The sequence below is a fragment of the Mustela erminea genome, chromosome 6 (assembly GCF_009829155.1).
Source record: "Mustela erminea isolate mMusErm1 chromosome 6, mMusErm1.Pri, whole genome shotgun sequence".
Taxonomy (NCBI): domain Eukaryota; kingdom Metazoa; phylum Chordata; class Mammalia; order Carnivora; family Mustelidae; genus Mustela; species Mustela erminea.
In genome coordinates, this window is record NC_045619.1 from 98,872,164 (window position 1) to 98,896,164 (window position 24,001).

A 24,001-nucleotide genomic window follows, 5' to 3' on the forward strand; every position below is an offset into this window, starting at 1 on the left:
GTTGCTAGGACTTCACATCCTATGTTGAACAAGAGTGGTGAGAGTGGGCATCCTTGTCATGTTCCTGATTTCAAAGCGAAGGCTGTCAGCTTTTACCCTTTGAGGATGGTATTCACTGTGGGTTTTTCATAGAAACATTTTATGAAGTTGAGGAATATTCCCTCTATCCCTATACTTTGCAGCGTTTTAGTCAGGAGCGGATGCTGGATTTTGACAAATGCTTTTTCTTCATCAATTGAGAGGACCATGTGGTTCTTCTCTCTTCACTTCTTAACTTGTTCTATGACATTGATTGATTTGCGAATGTCAAACCAACCTTGCAACCCAGGGATAGATCATACTCGGTCATGGTGGATAAACTGTTTAATGTACTGTAGGTTCCTATGAGCTAGAATCTTGTTGAGAATCTTAGCATCCATATTCGTCAGTGATATTGGTTTGAAGTTCTCCTTTTTGGTGAGGTTTTTGCCTGGTTTGTGGATCAGGGTAATGCTGGCTTCATACAAAGTGTCTGGAAGTTTTCCTTCTGCTTCAAATTTTGGAAAGAGCTTCAGGAGAAGAGGTGTTAGTTATGTTCTCCAAGATTCTGATGGATTCCTGCCTCATGTTGAGGTCTTTTATCCATTATGAGTTTCTCTTTGTGTATGGTGTCAGAGAATGGTCGAGTTTCGTTCATCTACACATAGCTGTCCCAATTTTCGCAGCACCATTTATTGAAAAGACTGTCTTTTTTCCTGCTTTGTTGGAAAATTATTTGACTATAGATTTGTTGGTCCATATCTGAGCTCTCTACTCTGTTCCACTGGCTTATGGGTCTGTTTTTATGCCAGTCCCATGCTGTCTTGGTGATCACAGATTTGTAGTAACCCTTGAGACCAGGCAACGTGATGCTCCCAGTTATGTTTTTCTTTTCAGCATTTCCTTAGCAATATGGGGTCTCTTCTGATTCCACACCGATTTTTGGCTTGTGTTTGCTCCAGCTCTTTGAAAGATACCGGTGGAATTTTGATCAGAATGGCATTAAAAGGATAGATTGCTCTAGGCTGGCCCAGATCCATGGGACAGGGCCAAGGAGGGGAACACCGCAGGCCTAGGAGATGGAGGCGTTGGCTCCGCTGGTTCTGCTTTGGTGGCCTATGGATTCGTCGGGTTGGCCTAGAAGTCCCAATCTGCAGGAACAGAGTCAATGTGGCTTTAGACCTACAGAGGGTTTTCAGAGCTGCCTTAGGCGTCTGTGGTATGCTCGGCAGTACCGATTCATGCCACTGGACAGCGTGGTGAGTTGTGGTTCCTGAGAGCATGGTAGGGTGCAATGCTGCTTGCCCCCAGCGGAGGCAGTGGCGAGCTGCCATGACCAACACACCAGAAGAGCTGACTGTGCAGCCTGCTGGCTCTGAGAGCAGTGGTGAGGGGCTGCAGGAAACGTGAGGTATGGCTGCTTGTTGTTCCTGGACAGAGTGTTGAGCTGAAGCCTCTGTTTCCCCATGCTCAGGAATGGTGGTAAGAATTTCTGGAGTCAGACCCCCACTCAGTCAGCGGTGTGTAAGTCAACTGTGACCCGTTGCCTCACATTGATGGGAATGTGCTGTCAGGATGGTTCTGGAGGGCCCTCCCGGTGGGGGTCTGGAGACAGGGGAACCCAATTCAACCCATGGTGCCTTTGGAACCGAGGGGTTGAGTGTCTGTTTGGAAGAGTCTATTTGCTCCTCAAAAGGACAAGGGCATTGGCCGGCTTGAGAATCAAGTGGATGACCACTTAAGAAACAAGCATGTGTCTCTCCTCCCAGGAATCAGAGCAGGTGTGTAGGCTTTAGGTGGGAGGTGCCTCCATATCTGCACCTGACAACCCTTCTTTGCTGTGGCTCCGTGAGACCTAAAGTCTGGAAATCAGTGTCTGAATCCATCCTGCAGCTTGTCCCAGGACGTTGGCATTCAGAGAAAACAGTAGGCCATTGGGGCACAGTGGAACATCCATGCCAACATGGGAGGTCAAAGTTCTCTTTCACTCCAAACATCCTGGGTCTTCTCTCACCTCCAGTGGAGCCAAAAAGTCCCACGAACGCAGCTGTCAGTCATGGAGGTGGGTGCTAGGGTTCCTGAGATTCCTTGCAGGGAGCACCTGGCAGGGGATCTCATTTTCTCTTCTTTCTGGATCACAGATGTATTTGAAACATCTCTTTCCTAGGCAATCCCTTGGATTCAAAAAGGAAGATGAGATGGACTTGGTGTGTGTTTGGGACGTAGAAAGCATTCCTTTTTCGAACACGGTTGATTCCATGGGTCCTAGGCTGTGGTGGAATGGCCAGCATCTAGAGTGAGGTGGCTGTTTGTGGTCAGATAGAGGCTTGGAGGATGGCTTCTCCTTTGTCCAACGGGATGGATCCTAATGGATTTGTCTTTTTTATCCAAAGAGTTCCTATGAGGGCAGAGGGAACATTCGAAAGGATCCCAAGGAGCCTTGGAGGATTGAAAAGGGCAGCTTGACTTTCTACTTTCACTCAGTGCACCCTCTAGAGAGCTGGTCATGGCATCCTTTCTCTGTAGTAACATGGGTGGTGAAGTCAGAAGGAGAGTCTTTGGGAATTCCCCTGGATAGAGGCATTCTGATGGCTTCCCAGGGCATGGCATCAGGAACCCTGGGGTGATTTTCTGGGGCTCCTTGCCGGACACTGTCTGAGTCACGTTATCCCCCAGGTTTTCTGTTTCCTCCTTAGGAAATTGCTGGCAGGGAAGTTTCTGCATCAGGAGGAATGCTCGTGCACTGTCGGTGGGCATGCTGGTTCTTGCAGCCCCTCTGAAAAAGAGCACGTTGGATCCACTGAATGCTAAAAACAGAACAACCCTAGGAAACAGCAGTTGCCCTCCTAAGAATTTCCCTCAAGCGCACAAAAATGCACAATCAATGGGGTACAAGCACCATGATATGGACACCAGCATTATCAACTATAACAAAACGATGGAGGGGGTCCCAATGTCCATTTGCTAATGAGCGATATATATATATATATATATATATATATATATATATATATATGAATGTAGACATCTAATTTCCCACATATTCTCACTGGAATAGGAGCCAGGTTCAGAAAGAATGAAATCTTACCAATCTTACCATTTGTGAGGACGCAGATAGATCTAGAGTGGATTTAGCTAAGCCATATCAGTAAGAAATGACCAATGCCTATCATTTGCCATCTATGGAATTTCAGAAAGAAAAGATGAAAATAGTGGGGGGGAGAAAGAGAGGTCAGTGAGGAGAGAGACTCCAACATAGAGCACCAACCGAAGGTAGCTAGAGAGCAGGGGTGTGGAGGGGAAGGATTCAATGGGTGATGGCTCTTAGGGAGGGCACTCGTTGTGATGAGCTCTGGGTGTTCTGTGCAGGTGAGGAATCATGAAATCCTACCCCTGAAGCCTGGGAACGAACACTGCATGGAAAGGAATTGGAATGGAAGTGAAGGAGGGAAAGAAGAAGACCGTGTTCTACTTCATGAAGATGGAGGTAAAAATGGAGTGATTTTTGCTCTCTTGTTGTCCTGATGATCATTAGCAAACATACTGTGTTACAATCCACTAGATTCTGATTGCATAAGGAGCCCTCAGAAAGCTGCCAGGAAGTTTCAGATGTCAGAGCAGGTCCATGTTCCATGGATATGTTCCTTGCAGTTCGCCCAGGTACAAAGGTAAATGGAGAGAAATAAGGAAGGAGAGGAAAGGAGGTGTGAAGCAGTCAAGAGGCAGCCTTCCCCCTTTGTCAGGGAAGCCTTGGGCCGATGTCCATCGAGAAGAAGGAAAGGGGAACCCAGAGTTTTTGGCAGGCAGGGGAGTTCCAGGTCTGCCTAGAGCTGACAGGGGTCCCTGAAGAGAGCTGAGGTAGGGGTGTTGTATATCCGAACTGCTGATATGGAGGTTGGATCCGCGAGGAGCCAAGATGAGGATGGTGGTCAAGTGGCGCATCATGCTGGGGGGGGGGCAGCAGAACGTGGGTGAGGACTCATGGGGACACAGCATTTTTCACTGGCTCTGACGTCCCGTGCAGCTCCAAACAGACTGGTGACCTGCAAGGTGGCTGGCGGACTCCTATGGTGTGACCTCAGGTTTCCCAAACCAGAAAGTTTTCGAGACAGGCCCCTGTAGAAGGAAGCTTGAAAACACGACTTAGAGTTAGGGTGATGGACATGGGGAATGGCTGCACCGATCTACCAGCGCCCAGAGGGCTCGCTTTGGAGTTGACTTCAGGAAATGGATCCTGCAGTGCCGCAGAATCTGGGTTTGTGGGCAGGGAAAACAACGAGGGTAGAGGTGGTTTACAAGAGAGACCAGGCTGGTTCTGCTCCAACTTGGGATCAACAAGGAGAGGACGCTCGTGGGAATTGGCCGGAATTGAGGGGCCCTGAGGACCGCCCTGTCCCCAGTAGCCAAGTTCGCTTACAAAAGGGGGAAAATGTCCAAAGCACCGAAAGGCACCTTGGGCGCCGGGGTGGGAGGGGGAGGCGTGGCGCGGGACCCAGGGTTCCCCAGATAGAGGCCCCGGGGGACAGGACACCGGAAGAGGAAGGCTGGGGAAGCAGGCGGGGGTTCGAGCCCGGGCCTCGGGGCAGACCCGGCCCCATGGGACAGCGCCAGGGAGGGGACCCTCGCAGGCCGAGAAGCAGGAGGCGTTGGCCTCGCCACAGCCGGCATCGCGGAGGGCTTTCTGGCGGGTTTCGGGCAGGAGCATTCGCGATGCCCGTCCAGGCCCCAGGGGTGCGGCCGTGCAGATGTGCGGCGCCCGAAGCAAGTTTGCGGGGCGTTTTCTGGCCAATTCTCACGAGCGTTCTGCCCAAACCGGGATTGGTTTGGGCAGAACGCTCGTGAGAATTGTCCGGCGTTGGGCACACCTGTGGACCGCTCTGCACCCCATGGCCCAGGGCCCTTTCTTGCCTGGGGCATGGGACGGCTGCCCGGAAAACACGCCGAGAGGAGGCGGCCCACCCGGGGGTCCCGGCGCAGGGGAGCGTTCCCGGAGCAGACTTGAGGGACGGGTGGCGGCCGGGCGTGCGCCTCCGATTTTTCGGGCGGATGATGCGCCCAAGGATGGGGCTGACCTCAGTTGGGGCACGCAGGTTTCTGTCGCTCGGAGGCTTCTCCAAAGCGCCAAAAGGCACCGAGGGCTCCGGGGTGGGAAGCGGAGGCGTGGTGGCGGGGCTCAAGGTTCCCCATATAGAGCACCGAGGGACAGGACCCCGAAAACGGAAGGCTGGGGAGGCAGGAGAGGGTTCGAGCCCGGGCCTCGGGGTGGGCCCGGCCCATGGGACAGCACCTGGGAGGGGACCCACGGAGGCCGAGGAGCAGGAGCCGCCGGCCTCGCCGCAGCCTTCCTCGCGGTGGGCTTCCTTGCGGGTCATGCGCAAGAGCTCCTGATGCCTGGCCAGGCCCGGGGTGGCGGCCATGCAGATGTGCGGCGCCCGAAGCGAGTTCACGGGGCATTTTCCGGCCAGTTCTCACGAGCGTTCTGCCCAAACCGGGATCGGTTTGGGCAGAACGCTCGTGAGAATTGGACGGCGTTGGGCAGACCTGAGGACCGCCCTGCTCCCAGTGGCCAGGGCTCTTTCTCGCCCAGGGCATGCAGCGGCCGCCCGGAAAATGCGCCTGAGACGACGCGGCCCACATGGGGGCCCCGGCGCAGGGGAGCGTTCCCAGAGCAGAGTTGAGGGACGGGTGGCGGCTGGGCGTGCGCCTCTGACTTTTCGGGCGGCTGGGGCTCCCAAGGATGGGGCTGACCTCAGTTGAGGCACGCAGGTTTCTGTCGCTCTGAGGCTTCTCCGAAGTGACAAAAGGCACCGTGGGCGCCGGGGTGGGACGGTGAGGCGTGGCAGTGGGACACAGGGTTCCCCATATAGAGGCCCCGATGGACAGGACCCTGAAAACGGAAGGCTAGGGAGGTAGGTGAGGGTTCGAGCCCGGGCCTCGGGGCGGGCCCGTCCCCATGGGACAGCGCCTGGGAGGGGACCCACGCAGGCCCGCAGACCGAGGAGCAGGAGTCGTTGGCCTCGCTGCAGCTTGCATCACGGAGGGCTTCCTGGCAGGGTTCGCGAGCAAGAGCTCACAATGCCGGGCCAGGGCCCGGGGCGGGGGTGTGGGGGGTGTGGGTGGGGAGGGGTGCGGCCGTGCAGATGTGCTGCGCCCGAAGCGAGTTCGCCTGGCGTTTTCCAGCCAATTCTCACGAGCCTTCTGCCCAAACCGGGATCGGTTTGGGCAGAACGCTCGTTAGAATTGGCCAGCCTTGGGCAGACCTGCGGATCGCCCTGCTCCCTGTGGCCCAGGGCCCTTTCTCGCCTGGAGCATGGGGCTACCGCCCAGAAAAGGCGCCGAGATGACCTGGCCCACCCGGGGGCATCGGTGCAGGGAGCGTTCCTGGAGCAGAGTTGGACGGGTGGCGGCCGGGCGTGCGCCTCCGACTTTTTGGGCGGCTGGGGCACCCAAGCATGGAGCTGACCTCAGTTGGGGCACGCAGGTTTCTGTCACTTTTAGGCTTCTCCGAAGAGCCAAAAGGGACCGTGGGCGCCGTGGTGGGACGGGGAGGCGTGGCCGCGGGACTAAGAGTTTCCCAGATAGAGGCCCCGAGGGACAGGACCCCGAAAACGGAAGGCTGGGGAGTCAGGCGAAGGTTCGAGTCCGGGCCTGGGGAGGGGCCCAGCCCCATGGGACAGCGCCAGGGAGGGGACAGAGCATGCCGAGGAGCAGGAGGCGGCGGCATCGATGCAGCCTGCCTCATAGACGGCTTCCTGGAAGGGGTCGTGCGTGAGAGCTGGCGATGCCGGGCCAGGCACGGGGCGGGGGGGGGGGGGGCGTCGGTGCAGATGTGTGGTGTCCAAAACGAGTTCGCCGGGCGTTTTCAGGCCAGCTTTCACGAGCGGTCTGCCCAAACTAGGATCGGTTTGGGCAGAACGCTCGTGAGAATTGGCCGGTGTTGGGCAGACCTACGGACCGCCCTGCTCCCTGTGGCCCAGGGCCCTTTCTCGCCCGGGGCATGGTGTGGCCGCCCGGTAAATGTGCCGAGACGACGCGGCCCACCCGGGGGACCAGGCGCACGGGAGCGTTCCCGGAACAGAGTTGAGGGACGTGTGGCGGCCGGGCGTGCGCCTCCGACTTTTCGGGCGGATCGGGCGCCCATGGATGGGGCTGACCTCAGTGGTGGCACGCAGGATTCTCTGGTTCTGAGGTTTGTCCGAAGCGCCGAAAGGAACCTTTGGCACCTGGGTGGGAGGGGGAGGCGTGGCGTGAGACTCGGTGTTCCCCAGATGGAGGCCCCGAGGGACAGGACCCCGGACGAGGAAGGCTGGAGAAGCAAGCGAGGGTTGGAGCTGGGGCTTCAGCGTAGGCCTGGTCCCATGGGACAGCGCAAGGAAGGGGACCCCGGGAGGCTGAGGAGCATGAGGCTTTGGGCCTTGCTGGAGCCTGCCTCCTGGAGCATTTTCTGGTGGGTTCCTACGCGAGTGCTGCCGATGCCGGGCAGGCCCATGGGGCAACCCTTCCTAATTATATCATGTTCTTCATTGCTTGAAACACTTCTTGCCTTAGTCTGTTTTATCTGATATTAGTATAGCCAATAGCCAACCCTGTTCTTTTGGTTACTAATTGCATTGAATATCTTTTTCTATCTTTTTACTTCCAAATGCATGTTTGTGTCCTTACATCTAAAATGAATATGTTATAGATAGAATAAAGTGGGATCCTGGGTTTTTTGTTTATTTGTTTTAGTTTTTTTTTGATATCATTTCACCAATACAGGCCTTTTGATTGGGAAACATAATTCACTTACATTTAAAGTGGTTACTGGTAGGATGGCCTACTATTGGCAGTTTATTTGTTGTCTTTATGTCTTAAATGTTTTGATCCTCCTTTATTGTTTTCTTTTGTATTTAATTTTTTTACTCATTTTGGTTTATACATTTTAACTTTCTTTCCTTTTCTTTAAATTCTATAAATATTATCCTTGTGATTTCTATGGGGATTGCATATAATATCTAAAAGTTATAATAATCATTTTTGATTGAAAAGCTTTTATGACTCATGGTAAATCAAAAGTTTGAGGCCTCACCGGCCCCTTGGATTCTGTGGGAAAGAATAGGAGGGATGTCTTGACAGTGACCACTTCTAGGATTTTTCAAATCCCACATCATAGTTTGCTCTATGATTGCAAAGTCATCATTGCTCATGTATATCTTCCTTCTCTATAGTTGATCTGCTGCAGGTCTCTGCTGGTCTGCTTAAGTCCAGGGGTGAGGTTTCAATCACTAATTCACTATCTTGCTTTCTTAGTATTTACATGAATGAGATAAATCTTTGCTTTTATTCATTTGTAGAAAATATTATGTACTACATTGGCATTTCTGAAATGTTTGTAGGAAATGTTTGTGATAAAATGTGGGAGGATCCAATCTCCTAGATGAGGGAGAACTTTCTTCTAATGTCTGAAATAATCCAGAAGAGAAGTGGCAAAAAACAACCTTGCTTTACAAAGCAGACAACAGCAACAAACTTTCCTGCTCTTCATCACTTACATGGATTGATTCCTGTGAATGTGGGAGCTGTTAGGGGAGCAGTTAGGGGAGTGGTTAGAGAAGGGGTTAGAGGAGGGTTTAGGGGAGAGGTTAGGGTTGTGAGCAAGGTGCTCTAAGCCAAGGTCCTGACTTAGGGCTTCATGCAGAGGAAACCCTCCACAAGCACAGAACATCACCGTCATTACCATTTTGTGAATACTTCAGTTTTTTTAAATTTTCTCTTGTGTACTTCGAAAGTTAGTTAAAAAATGTCAGGGGCACCCAGCTGGCTCAGTCGATTAAGGCATCTCCTCTTGGTTTCAATTCAGGTCATGATCTCAGGTCCTGAGATCCAGCAGTCTGGGCTCACCACTCAGTGGGGAGTCTGCTTGTCCTTCTCCCTTCCTTCTTGCATCCCTTCTCCCTTCCTCCTTTGCTCCTCCCCCTCTGTTCCTCACCCCCCAATAGGTAGAGTTTAAGAAAGAAAATTTTTAGTTAACGTAAATTCCATGAAATTTTAGAAACTGATGTTCAGTTACATAAGTGGCCAAACACCATCAGAAATGGACTGCGAGGATGCGTAGCAAAGCTCCTCTGTCAGAGGGGGAAGCGTGGTCCATAGTGATGTGCACAGAAGCTTCTGGAGGAGATCCTCCTCATAGGAATCAGCAGTGCAGGATGCTTGCCCTCAGGGCGCCCTCCCCACTCCCCATTCACACTGTGGCTCTCATGGCCCCTGCCATGGTGTTTATCACAGCCCAACAGCAACAGCTGCCGGGCGTCTCTCAGTATGGGATGGGCTTGGTCTCTGGGTGTTTCTGAGAAAGCCTTGCTGTCTACAAAGTAGATGATAGTAAGTAATGGTAACATAAGCAGAAATTTAGCCCCTACCCCTGTGAGTCTCTTGTGGAGATCTCCGTGTAGGGTTGTGCTGAGGGATCTCTGTGGAGTATCTGTGTGGGTATCTGTCAGAGGTCTCTGTGTGCATCTCTGCAGAGGTCTCTGTGCACCGTCTCCGTCAGATGTCTCTGCATATGGTCTCTGTCAAAGGTCGCTGTGTGGGGTCTCTGCATGAGTCTCCATCAGAGCAATGTATGGGGGGCCCTGGAGAATGATGTTGGGCTGGGAGCGGGGCATGCAGCGGGGCGGCCCTCCTAGACTCCACCCTCCTTCTGGACATGTCCCTTCCAGCCGGGGGTGGGACAAGCCCCATCCATGGGTCCTCTGCCCCTCCAGACTCTGGGGTAACCAAAACCGGAAGCCAGGCCAGTCCCATGGCCTCTGAGTCCCCACCAGTCCCCTGGGAGCCATCCTCAGGCCACACGTGTACGTAAAGAGCACAAACCACAAGTCCGTCCCAGGCCCTCAGTCCTACAAGTTTATCAAATTGTGTAGAAGTTAACTTCTCTGCCTGAAGGCCTTGCTGCCTCTGGGCACCTGGCCATCCATGTGAGAGCTCAGGTGGCTTCTGTACAACCCCCACCCCACTCCCGCCACCTCCCCACCCCTGGGCTTGGCACCCTGAGTGGGGCCAAGACCCTGTGGGGACAGGCCTAGGGCCTCTAACTTCTCCCCTCTGGGCCCTTGGGTGGCAGTGGGACACCAAGGGTCCTCAGTCATCACACCAGGCATGGACACATCCTGTCACTTGGCCTCCTTCCTGGACTCCTATCCTAAGCGCAGGATCCCCACACCCACAGCCACACACCCTGCATCCCCCAGAAGGGGAAGGGACCTGCTGGTGAGCAGGCCCCTTTACTGCCCTGGGCCTGGGCAGGATGGTCCCTGGGGGTCTCTGTGGCACACCACACACACCCTCAAAGCCAAGTGTGAGGTGGTCCCTTGCTGCTCCGAGTGTGAGAAGACGGGCTGCATTGAGCTAAGACGGGATTCATTGAGCTAAGACGGGATTCCCTGGGGAGAGAAGGCTCCTGGGGTAGCTGTCTTGTACTCCCTGCAGGAGCAGGGGGCAGGATTTCTCACCTCTCCCGCAAGGCCAGCCTTCTGCCTCCCAGCTGCGGACCCCACTCTGACCTAGGTCTCCGTCTTCCTGGAGACTGAGCAGGATTTCTGCCTTGGCAGATCCTCCCTGTTACAGCCACACAAATTCCAGGTGGAGGGAAAGCAGGAGAGGATGGGCAGGGCAAGGTCCTGGTCTGGGTCTTGTTCACCTTGTTGTGGAAAGAAAAGGAAAGCGAGGAAGGGGGCAGATGTGGACCGCTAGGTCACCCATCCTCCAAGGCCCCCTTTATTCTGGAAGCCAAAGCAGGTCCTCAGGGAGAGCGGACCTGAATCCTTCCCTCCCACTACAGCAGGGCACACATAGAGACCAGCAACACTCATGAGGAAAAACAACACACACACACACATTTTACGGAAGCAAAAATAATTGTGTCATGGAGAAAGCATTAGCCCATAGACAATGTGCTGTGAGAAAAAAGAGTTTTTCTTTGCATCGTTTGCATTTTTCCTTGGAGAAAAGTTGTCCTCCCAAGAAAGGTGTGAGCAGCACACAGTGGCTGGCCAGATGAGATGTATCTTTGAAGGAGGCAGTGCCTGGGGCAGTGGGAGTGCTGGGTACAGCCTGAAGGGCTCAGCAGCAGGGACCTGTACTGGCAGGGACTGCCTGGGCACTCCAGCACACTGGTGGGGAAGGGCCACCTGATTAACTCGGTCTTGTTGGCATAGCTGCGGTTCCTGGGGATGCCCTGTGTCCTGGCTGTCTCCCTCATCTCTTCTCTTCTATTGGTAGGAGAGGACCCTGTGGTAGCAGACATTGAGGTCTGCCAAAGCCTGGAGATCGTTTTTGCACCAGCTGAATACCGGGGCCCTGAGCCCCTGGTGAGGCACCATTTTCTCCTCTAGGATGGGCCCCACAGCGGTTACAACCACATGAGACTCAGCAGAAGCGATGTCTATGGCTGACCTGCACAGGACTTGTCCCTGGCCCTGGGATGATGAAGCCTTGCCCTTTTGAAGGGAGTCTTCCAGTCTTTTCCTCTACTGAGAAAGAACCACTGTAGCAAGTGTTTCATCCTTCTCCTGAAGTAGTTTTCTGGAGGAGCCTTACTCCTTCTTCAGCAAGATCTCACAGATCTTGCTTCCTGAGGCCTCTGCTGACTCCTTGCTCTGGATGCGTTGTCTCACCTCACTGATCTGGAGGACCATCAGTTATGACAACTCTTTTGCAGGCTCTCTCAAGGGGGACCTCCTGGAGCTCGCTCTCTCCTCGCCAGGGGAGGGGGGGAATGCATGACCTGCACAGGCTCTTACATTGGTGCCACAGTCCCAGGGGTCCTGGCTGCCTGTGGGGGCTCTGGCCATAGGATCTTTGGCCATGCAGCACCTGGGAAGTAGATGTGTTTTCATTGGACCCGCTCTGGAAGCCAGACAGATTCCTGAGAAGCCAAGACGTTGGCAGCAAGGAACACATTGGACTGATAGTCTTGAAGGAGACTCTCAGTGGCAGAGTCCTGAAGAAGGACTCCAGTTTCAGTCTTGAAGGAGCACATGGTGAGGGTGGCATCACGAGGCCAATTCTCTGACCCCATCAACTTCCAGGGCTCCAATTCCCTATGCCGTGCCTCAAGCAGTAGCTCTTCTGGGTCTCAGGCAAACAACTCTTATAAGCTGCAGGGGGTTGTCACTTTTCCCTGAAGACCCTGATCTCAGCTCGCCATGGAGGCCTTGGTTGTTGGTCAGCACACAGGGTTATAAGGTGACTCCCCAGGCAGGGGTCTCTTCAATCTTCCCAGCCTCCCAGGCTCTTTGGCACTCAAATCCTGGGACGTTAAGTTGAGCTCTAGCACTGTCACGTCCCATGAGACCCGACCCCTATTAACCCTCCCTGCTCCTTCGTAGCTGTTCCTGGACTTGGACTTGACGCCAAGGTGCTGTTCGTAAGAGTCCTCGAGGCAGTCTCACTGTGCCAGATGCTGCCCACAAAGCTGTATGTGAAAGTTCAAGAAGGTGGCCTGCCCCCCTGTCCAGTTGGAGGGCTACCAGTGAGTTCCCTGCCAGAGCCTGATGGACTTCCTCACACGTAGGCTGAGGACCACCAAGTGGAATAAGATTCTTCATCACCACTCCTTGATAGGACTGAGGAGGATTTCCCCTGAACTTAGGCCCAAAGTTGGCGTTGGATACACAGGTGGCTGAGCAGGGAGGGGAGGACCGGGAGAGGAAGAAGCCCTTCTTCAACTTGAAGAGGTTTATAGGCTTGAGAACCTTGAGGGGGAGGCCCCACTGGTGCTTCACCCTGAGCCTTATGATATGTGCTTCTAGCATCCACTGAGTGTATGGGCTGAGGATGGAAAAATCCTGGGAGGTGGTCATGCAGGGTTCCCAACCCTTGGAAAGTGCTGGCTTTCTAGGTTTCCGGGAAGGTAAAAGAAGTGGTGGGCAGTGAGCTGGGAAGGACGAACATCCAACGGGATCCAACCCTCTCTGAACTGCCCCAACTTCCTGAAATGAGCTCTCAGATCCCTCTCTAGGCGATTCTCATCTGCGCTGCTTGTGGAGGGCTTCAGGTCTGTGTCTGACTTCTCAGGATTTATTCCTGGAGCCTTCCCTGGAGAGATCATTGCACCCAGGTAGATCTTTCCAGATCCTCCCTGCACGGGATCTTGAATCCTTGCCCAGGCTTTTTCCTGGCATGATCCTTCCTGGCTACTTGGACCCAGTCTTCTGTGTGGCCTGGCAGCTTCCATCCATAGACTCAGATTCGGACGTGGGACTGTGCCAGCCGTGTGTCTGAGGCACCTTCTGGAACTTGTGATGAGGCTGTGTCTTCAGGGATAGCTGGATCCCGTGAGGCGGGCCCCTTTCTTGCTTCATGAACCTCTTTCAAAGGTGCCACTCCAGTTGCCCCCAGAGTGCAGAATCCATCAAGTCCCCAAGAGGCACAGAGATGGACCCTTGGCCTTTAGGGGCATGGCCACCCTGGGGAAGGTCTGGAGGACCTGGGCTAAAAAGACTTCCTGAGATTTTTTCACCACAGCGGGCACCTTGCTGCTTTCTAGTTGCTTCTTTAGAAAGTGACATTCCAGGTTTTGAATGGCAGTTGACATGTAAAGACTGTATCTTCTGGGCTACAGGGCAAGACACCTCACAAGTTCCCATCTCCAGTGGCAGAGAAGGCGGTCCCACAGGGACAAAGGGTGCAAGGCGAGCCTGGGATGGGACTGAGCTAGAGGCCAGAGCTGGGCCTGGTCCAGAGGGAGTGGCTGGGGCTGATGGGGGAGGGGGGTGCGGGCAGGGGCTGGGGCCTAGCCAGACACAGGGACTAGGACAGGGACAAGCTCAGAGTCAAGGATTGGGGCGGGGCCGAATTGTCATGTATGTCCTGGGTCAGTGAGAGGTGGGGAGCCACAATGGCCTGAATCTGGAGCAGCAAGGCATGAGAGAGCTCATTGAATATGATGGACAGGAACTCCAACTGAGTATCAGTCACCCTGACAGTGGCCACCAGGGACTCGCTGTGCAGAAAGGGGACACCCCAGAAGAGCTGGCTGCATTTCTGCTCCAAATTGTCCCCTGGAATCTTGGGATGTGGGGGTTTCTCAGGACCAAGCAGCTATTTTGCTTTGTCCCTCATGCTCCAGAAGGATGGCAAACCATGGTGCCCTGCCTGTCACCTGGGGACTTCCAACATTCTCCCAAAAGAGGTCAGCTGGTAGTTTGACCTTTCCTTCTTTTCCTTCTCCTTCCAAAACTTCAGTTGTGTTCTCTTGGCATTAGTATCTCCAAATACTTCTGGAAGTCTGGGCTGATGGGAGTGGGTGGGAATCTAGTCTCTCCCTGTGGCTCCCTAGCCCAGAAGACACAGTCTTACATGTCAACTGCCAACATTCAAAACCTGTGTGTGTCTGTGTGGGGTCTCCCCAGAACAAGGCCTCTGGTGGGCCATGGGACAGAGGCGCTTGATGGGACTCCAAGTGTGTTGAGGTGCACAGGCTCCAGGCTTTCGCAGCCGCCTGCCACCAGGACAGGGACAAAATGGGGCAGTGCGAGCGGCCCACACCCAAGATGGCTGGAACAGGAGAAGCTGTCCTGTCAGCTGACCAAGGTGTGTGTGGAGCTGAGCTCTGTGGGATACGGCACGGAGGGGCTGCCCTTGAGTCTCACTGAGGGAGAGTCAAAGGAGAGTCCGGCTGCTCTGGGGCCAAGGAGAGGCCTCCGAAGAACGGAGACATGGCGGGGAAGGGGGAAGAGCAAGTGGCTGGTGTGAAAGCCATCCAGGCGGAGGAAAGGCTCTGCTAGCCAGCAAGTAGTCAGGGAGGAGTGTAAACCCACAGAAATTGAGGTCATTGGTCCTGCTGGCAGGGTGGAAGCAGGAGGCCAAGAGGGCCCCGTCGGTGGAGCATGGGCAGGTGATGAGGCCATGGCGGGAGAAGCATCTTCCACAGGCTCCCTGCATGGCTGACGGGCTCCAACTGACAGTCCTCAGTGCACCTGTCCAGGGACTGCTTGCCGTAAGAACTGGTGAAAGCCCCTGGGTCAGAGAGCCTTGCCAGGTGGCTGCAAGAGACAGGAATTGTGAGCTGCTACTGCAGCAGCTGGGGCCAGGAGCGGTCCCCACAGTCTTACACCCCCCCACACCTAAGTCCCACAATGCTCCTGCTGTCCCTCAGCCCAGGGCTTTGGTTACAGTCTGTCGCCACAGCCCCCATGAACAGCCCCAGAGGCCATTCCCTTGCAGCCCGGGGGTCACACCATAGACTCGGGGAGGTCCACCCAGGGTAGAAGGGGACAGATTCTTTACCTTTGCAGAAGGAACAGGTCATGAACCTCTTCTAAATCTTGCAGGAACTCTCTGAAAACTGGAAACAGGAGACCAGGTCACAGTGGAAGGCAGGGCCCAGGTGTCTTACAGGAGGCTGGGTACAATGTCCCTTTAGGGGAGACTTTAGGGGACTGGACTCAGTAGCCCCAAACAGCACTGTCCAAGGCCACGTGCCCACACGGTGATTACAGGATTCATGGTGGGAACCACTTCGTCTTTTCCAAAGTGCCTCCTCGTTCATGACATTGCTGGGCGAGGAAGGACCACGTGGCCTCACAGAGGAAGGTGAGCAGAGTTGAACAGCTTGTCCACAACGGGAGCAGGAGGTCCCGCCCCAAGTCCAGGCCTTGGGACCCCTGTTGGGCGACACCCATTTCCAGCCCCTCTGGGCTTTGCTGTGGCCCAGAATCTGGGAAACCTCCAGGTTGCCCTCTTCCTCCTGGGAGACCCCCACCTCCCATGCAGTGCTGTTTCCTGAGGGAGGAGCTCAGGTCCTCATGTCCTAGAGAGAGTGGGGCTGAGCCCTAGGAGCGGGGGTTCAGTGTAACTGGGCACAAAGGGGTGAGTGGCAGATGCTCACCTTCCAGAGTCTGGTTTTTCTTCCTTTTCTTGTTCCTTCTCCATAGCTTCCCTTGGTACTGAGATAAGAGAACACGGGGAGGCTGGGACCCCCGCCCCCATAGCAGGAGACCCAGTGCTCGGGGCCTGACCTCCACTAGAGGGGCAGCTCTTAACCTCCAGTCCTCGGCCACCGGTCACTGTGTTTGGGATGCTGTCCTGGACCCCTCCACCACACCTGGACTCCGGCCTAAGATCTTCAGGGAGAAATCCTCATGTCCTTATAACCCCTCCCCAGTCTGGCTTGTCCTGGATAGATGGTGGTCTACTATCTCCTGAGAATACACATTCTATTCTTTCCCACCTCAGAAGTCTCTCCATTGACTAAGAAAAGTGGAAATAATAATAGAAAGGAAGATAGAATCACACTCTTCTGGGTCTGGACCAAGGGTTCTTTACCTTCCTGTTCCTCCTGTATTTCTTGCATGGTGGTGAGGACATATCAGGCTGCAAATAGGAAAGTAATAGGAAGAAGTGCCCCAGTCCACATATGAAGGCAAGAATGGCTTTAATTTGCCCAGGAAGTGGGACTGGAGCTCAGCCAACCATCCGTAAATAATTTCTGAGGAAAGAGATAATTCTCCATCTCTTTCCTTTGTAAAGCATCAGTGTAGCATCGCATTGCTGCCCTCAGGCAACTGAGCCCTGGGTGTAGAGGTGCAGACACAAACCCCACACCCACATCACAGAGCTGTGATGAAGTCACAAAGGGCCCTTGAGGGCAGGTAAGGACACAAGAAGCTGGATCACATCCCCTCTCCACCACCAGCCCTGAAGCTCCGTCATCCCTCCACCCTCCCAGGCCTGACACTCCTACCTGCTCACCATGCTATAGACAGAGCCTTGTCAATTGGCCTTTCATCCTGCGTGGCGCTCAGAGAATACCTGTTCCCCTTGAGATCTCCAGTTGCGCTCCATGAGCTTCATAGGTTTTAAAAATCTGGAGTTGCCCTTGGAATTTTGGTTAATTCCCAGGAACTTTTGTCCTCTGTCTGCAGCTCCAGTCTCCCCAGATATTATGTTCTTGCCTTGCATCACCCTAGTACAAAGGAAGCTCAAATTTCTTTTGTGCTTCTTTAGCCATATGCATTTTGAAAACATCTTAAGATGTTTTATTTCAATTAATCTTCACTAACTTCAGCTAGAGAGACTTAGAAAATTAATGATTATTCAAAATTTACCAAGCTAAGGAAGTACAAAACAAAGTGAAATAGTTAATCCGCCCACGTATGTTTCTCAGCCCTTTGTAGTATTTTTCCTCCTGAGATGAGCAGAGAGTAAACTGCAGAAACACTTTCACGACATTCTGTATAGGCGCACATGCACATGCTCATGCAAATTCCTTAACAAATCCAGCATTTTCAAATCTTGGAATCATGTTTTCATTTTGTTTTGATTTTGCTTTTTTTCGGTTCAAAGCTTTCCTTTAGTAATTCTTGTTAAATTTGTGTATCTGGGAATATGTTTATTTTGCCTTCATTTTTGAAAGACAGATTTGCCAGGTATGGAATTCTGGGTTGACAATTTTTTAAAAAAGATTTACTTATTTGAGAGAGAGAGAGTGTGTGTGTGTGTGTGTGTGTGTGCATGAGCAGGGGGAGGAGTAGAGGGATAGGGAAAGAGACCCCCCACTGAGCAGGGCGCCTGACATGGGGCTTGATCCCAGGACCCTGAGATCATGACCTGAGCTGAAATGAAGAGTCGTTGCCCCACAGAATGAGCCACCCAGGCACCTGGACAAGTTTTTCTCTTTCAGCTTTTTTACTAGTGTCATTTCAGGGCCTTTCCCCAACTGGTTATGACTGGAAGTCAGTGGTTAACCTAATGTGGTCCTCTGTATATGAAGGGACGTTTTTGTCTTGCAATTTCAAAATTTCTCCCTTGTTTTTCCATGGTGTGACTGTGATGTATGTAAGAGCAGATTTGCTTGTTTTTATTTTACTGCAGGTAAATACTGACTCTATAATTAAGGATTTCCATCAAATTTGATAAGATTTCAGCCATTATTTCTACAAATATTCTGTCTTCCTCCCCATTTCTCCTTTCTTTCTGAAAACACTTCTTTAAGTAGGTAAGAACTTCCAAATGAGTCCGCATTTCTCCCAGGCTTGCAGCGAACTACTACCCGAGAGCCCAAGTTTCTCAACATTCACATCAGGGTCTAGAAAGTAGCTTCAGTTGTGCGAATGTCTTGGGTATGGAGTGTTTTGCTGACATCACGGAAAGCTGCCTGTGTGATGTCATGCCTGTGCCCATGGGCTCTGACTGTGGTGGGGCTGTGAGTTAGAGCCATTGCATTGGAAAATGCTTCACCATGACCTGGTCTAGGCTGAAGAGAGCAGGCCTTTTCAAAGAGTGACTCTGCTGCTAGAGCTAGAGAAAACCTGCCATTTTGTAGAAATAAAAAATGGAGACCAACCCAGTCCCATCGAGTGGAAGGTATGTGCTCTGCAGTATCCTGCTCAAGTTACAGTGAACTACAGCAAAACACTGTAAGTGTAAACTACGTAGACATGCTACCGAGGAAGAAATAAAAGCGACCTGCAGAAAAATTGTGCAGGATGGTTGTGTTTGTTCCAGTTTCAAAACTATACAAAATCAAATACGAACTAGCAATGTATTTACTTCGGTAAAAATATAAAGAAAACACAGAGAATAGCAAATAGGACTGATGGACAGGGAGAGGGATGTACACATGACTCCAAAGATGTGGATGATACCGCATTTCTTAGAAAGGTTGGGATGTGTACGGGTTTCTTTTCCTTATTCCTTACATCTTCCATATAATTCATAAGTGTCAGCTTGTAGCTTTTAAATACTAAGATACACGAAAATGTAAAGAACCACTTTGGAAATAAAATTAGACATAGCAAAAATAAAACAGCCAACAGGAAGGGAGGAGAAAAACCGATTGTAAGATGCTTTGTGCCCCGCAGGGGTCTTTGTTGCCAAGACTGTAAAAATCCCAGTGTGACTTTCAGTTTTGAAACCTCCCCAATTCCCTGTTTATGACAAGCTGAGTCCAACTAAGATCACTTTCTGATGGTTCCCAAACCTAAAAGAACAAAATGCAGACCTGTGATTCTTAGCAGATGGCACTTGTTTCCTCCTGGCTGGAGGTTTTCAGCAGTAAATGAAGGTATTGGGCTGTGGTTGTTAGCGGGCTGCATTCTGACTGTGCCAGGCAGCAGGACCTGAGTCTGGCTGACCCACCACCCAGACTGGTGGAGCAAGGTGACCGTGACTCCACAGAAAACAGATCAGACCAGGCCTCACACTTGTGGATGGATTTTATTAAAGCAAAGAAGAGGTGGTGAAAATGTATTTGAATTTAGGCCAGGGACCTGCAGGCTATCAAGCCCTGAGCTTGCCAAGTGACAGAGAAAAAGGAGCTTTTCATAAATGAAACATGGGGAAAAGTAAACATTTGAGATATATAGCAGCTTTTGAAGAAATTTAGATGGGGCTTTCAGGTTTGGTGCATTTTGCTTGTTTAGTTATAAACACCGATCTACATACTTATGTGTAATATGTACCTTTCTGTAAGAAAAGCACAATGTTTCCATGTATTTACGCTGGGCAGACATCTGAAGTACACTATTACATGCCTGTAATGACAGTGATGCTCACAGAGATGGATTCCACTCCTCTTTTCCTCTTCCTTGTGCTTCATCTGATACATTATAAAATCTCCAATGATAGAACACAGGGTGTACCACCCTGCCTTTTCTGTGATGAATGCCAAGGTTTGAGAAATGTTTTACCTGGGAGTGCTCACCAATAGCCCAGATTGTAGCACTGAGCACATTTGTGCCTCTGTGTCATTTATTCAAATCCAGGAAGGTCAGCTGAGGGCCTGCCCAAACTCTGGACAGGACAGACACAAGCCCCAGATTATAGAACATTCCCTGAAATGGATAAGAACTTCCAAATGGTTCTGTATTTCTCCCAGGCTTACAGTGAAACCTTCTTAATATTTATGTTAGTATCTAGAGAAGGAGTTTAAGTCCAATATAAATATTTTGGTAAATAAAGCCAGTTCAGTGAGACCTGAAGGATTTTTGTGGTCCCTTTCACTACACAGAGGATACGTCTGCTGCATATGATCTCTAGCCTTTTAGCTTGCTAGGATTAGTTAAGTTGCAACCACTTTGCCGACTACCTGAGTCTTCCAGCAACAGAGCAAGCTGAACACACTGGAGGATATGAAAATGCATTTCAATCATCAGATTGGCTAAGCTAAAAAATGATGCTGGGGAAGGAGCAGGATCACAGGTGCTCTCATATGGGCTGGTGAGGTGTGAGTAGTGGTCATCCACTCCAGAATATTCCAGGAGGAGCTACTGAATTTTAAAAATGGGCTTACGTGCATGTTCTCAGAGCACTGAAAATTATGGTGCACAGAAAAGGAAACCATCAACATGATGAAGACAACCTACCAAATTATCCCAGAATCAAAGTGGGATATGCACAAAAGTTTCAACAATTTGAGTTATTGTCATCTTTAATTGACAAAGAAGTGACAGTACCTCCCTAGATATGATGTTGGGAGATTTTTTTATTTATTCAGTTGAGAGAGAGAGAGAGAGAGAGAGACAGAGAGAGAGAGAGAGAGTACAAACAGGGGGGGACAGGTAGAAGGGGAGGCAGAAACAGACTTCCCAATGAGGTGGGATCCCAACACAGGGCTGGGTCCCAGGATCTGAAGATCAGACAGAGGCCGACACTTAACCATCCGAGCCCTGACCCCCCATTAGGGAATTTTTATGAAATGGTACTAATTAGCTTCTTGGATCCTCAGAAGTCCAAGTAAGTTCAAGTGAACCTGAAGTAGGCTTTACTAGGACATTGGATCATGCTGAATGTCAAGCTGGTAAGACCTCTTCTATTACACCAAGGCAGTTGTAGATTCTGATTCTGCCATTTACGAGAAAACAAATGATGCATGGCTCTTCTTGACAGCGAGACAGTCACTGGTATTTGTAGGGGGCAGGAGTAGGACGTCGCCAGGGCTCCTCTCTCTGCCGATGTTTACATCCCATTACAGCAAGTTTCCTTTAAAATGCACTTCTGTGGGCAGACTTGACTAACTCCCTAGTCCCAGTGACCCCAGCTACAGTCACTTGCCCGAAATGGCTGGCCACGTGTATTTCCACCTGCGCCATTTGTTACACGGAAGTATGGGAATGCTGTGTGGTCACACTTTGTGGATCACAGTGGGGCTCGTCCTTCTCTGGAGAACAAAGAACGCAGAGTGTGAGTTTTCCCAGGGCTGGTGTGGAAATGGATAAATCCGTGCTGTGGCTACATTGCCTCTAACCCTTTTTAAAAATGGGCAATGTGAGCCAGAAAGGGACTGAAACTGGTTCCTAATACAGTTTCACTTAAAAAATTATTTTGAGCAAATGTGTGCTTCACTGTAGCTTCTAGAGGTTCTTGCAGCTTTATTCAACAGCATAAACCCATGGGTCACCCCGAGGTTTCCCACGATGCTAAGTGCTGACTGTCCCTTCAGGTGGTACATAACATCCGAAATGGAAAATAGTATTTAAACTCTTCAAAAATTATTGCTTTAATAAAAATGTACAATTTACTTAACAATTCTGAGCTCTCGCCCTCTCTCTAAACAGACCCAGGAAGATAAGCCATAGTCCACAGCCTGGCCCCTGAATCGTGTCCATTAGTAGACAGCACCCCACAGACACCATCACGGTCACAGACAAATTGACATCCAATCCTGTTGCCCAGAAATCCTGAAGCACCAGACATTGCCTTACCAACACATTCTCTGATGCCAGGTTCATTCCTCCTGCCTGTTACCATGTTCATGCTCTATGTAACAGCATTCACTCCATACCTGTGCCATAAATATTCAGAAGAAACCCAAAATGAGTGGGTAAGAGAAGATGTCCTTGGAAATACTTTCCAAGGGAACATTTTTTAAAGGCGACAGACCCCCCCCACCCCCCGAGTTTGGCATGTTTTGGAGAATGAGTTGTTCTCCACATTCTTCATTATCATTTTGAAATCTGAGATGTCATGATGACTCACTGGTCTTTCACTTTGTTTAACTCTGCAGCCTCTCATCGTTCTTTTTTAAAAAAATTATATATTTATTTGAGAGAGAGTGATAGAAAGCACAAGAGGGGGGAGGAGCAGAGAGAGAGAAAGAGAGAGAGAGAGGATATCTGCAACCAACTCCCTGCTAAGTGCTGGTTAGCCCAGCTAACCCTGAGATCCTGACCTGAGCTGAAATCAGGAGTCAGGCCCTTAACCCACTAAGCCATCCAGGTTGAGTATCAGCCAGCCACAAGTGTCCATGTTTATTTCTTTGTTATGCATCTCCACCCTGCTCAATCTGACCCACTTCTTACGCTGATCAGGGAGCTAGTCAGATCTCCCAATCCGTCCCAGGAACAGCTGACCCCAGAGCCATGCGCCCTGGAGCCGGTGTGAATTCCAACGTGAGTCACCTGGCTTCTGAGCTTCCTAATCAGGCTCTTCTCCGTGAGAGGACACTGCGCTAGCTTGGGGGTGAGAGTTATTCTTAAGAATCATAATTGTGGCTGACGCTGCTCTTCTTTATGCTCAGGCTTATGCTGAGTGTGTGACAGATGATCTATCAGCAACTCCCCGAAAGAAAGAAAACCATGGCTGAGCTCTTCGGCGGGTAGCTCTCTACCGGAGGATCAAACTGGCTTGCTCAGAGTTTGGAGAAACTGGCTCCACTGCCTCCAGAAGCAAATCCTATGCTCATGTTTTGTTGATGTCTGGTTATATATCCCTTCTTAGTTGCAGTTGTGTATGTTTCTTATTTGATTAATTTTATTCTTATGATCACTTTGCCTACTACTTCATGCAGGTACTGGATTTTCACTTTTTTCCCCCTGGGTTTTGATATATAGCCTAGTCCTCTTCTATACTTTCTTTGAAGGGGCTTGAGAATTTACTAGAGACTTCTGTTAGAATTTTTATAATTAATAACCAAGGCACATGCCAATAATTTCTGAGTAAATATGATGCCCACCTTCCATTCTTTATTCATCATTTTCTTAATTACAAATGTGAAGTACTTTCTGTAGTAGGGTTCTAGAATGTGTGTGTTTACTGAGAGAGAAAAAGAGAGAGACAGAGACAAAGAAAAAGAGAGATTTATTTAAAAGAAATTTGCTGTGAGAGCTGGCATGTGTGAATTCTGCAGATTGGTGGCAGACCAAGCCGATGTGGCAATTTGAGTCTGAATCCTGCCTGGAGGCAGAACTCCTTCACACTTGCAGGACCTCAATCTTTTCTTTTAAGGCCTTCAACTGATTAGATAAGGCCCACCCACATTATGGAGCATAATCTGCTTTTTTCAAAACTTAAGTGAAAATCACATATAAAAAATACCTTTGCCGTTACATCCAGACATGTATTTGATCAACTCTCTGGGTCCTCTGGCCTACACAATTTGTCACATATAATTAAACATCACAATTAACCCTTCTCAATTTAGGACCTGTACACGTCTCTTTAAGTCACGCTTAATCTCCAAAAAACACAGTAACAAGGTTATACTTCTGTCTATCATGACACAACTATCTTACATACAACTTAGAATGCACTAATACATTCCCTAGCAGAGGATACAAAGTCCTTGGAGATGTTCCTTCTTCTCCCTGATAACCTGTAACTTCAATACTATGGTGCAAACTCCATATGTCATATGTTCTCTGATAAGAGGCCAAGAGAAGGAAGAAAACAGATGGACCAACACAAAAATACTCATAACAAAATAAGGAAGAAATACTCATAAGAATTAGAGTCCTGGAATGCCCGGGTGGCTGAGTTGGTCATGCATCCAACTCTTGGTTTTGGCCCAGGTCATGATGTCAGGGTTATGGGATTGAGCCCCACATGGGGCTCTGTGCTCAGCATGGAATCCGTTGGAGATTCTCTCTCTCCCTCTGCCTCTGTCCCACCCCCCACTTGCACTCTGAACAAAGAAACGAACAAAATCTTATGAAAAAAAGAATTAAGAGTCCTTATTTCTATAACGGTCACATAGTCATAGCTGGTTTTCTAACTGCTA

General features: G+C 50.7%; 1 protein-coding gene across 1 annotated transcript in view; it reads right to left on the minus strand.

Moving 5' to 3' along the window:
* Window positions 1-12,186: 12,186 nt before the first annotated feature.
* The window catches only part of LOC116593606, a 56,125-nt gene continuing 44,310 nt past the window's right edge, over window positions 12,187-24,001 (minus strand). The window contains 3 exon segments of the mRNA XM_032347884.1: window positions 12,187-15,047; window positions 15,292-15,349; window positions 15,893-15,950. Of these exon segments, the coding sequence (XP_032203775.1) occupies window positions 14,834-15,047; window positions 15,292-15,349; window positions 15,893-15,950 (330 nt within the window). The 3' untranslated portion in view covers window positions 12,187-14,833.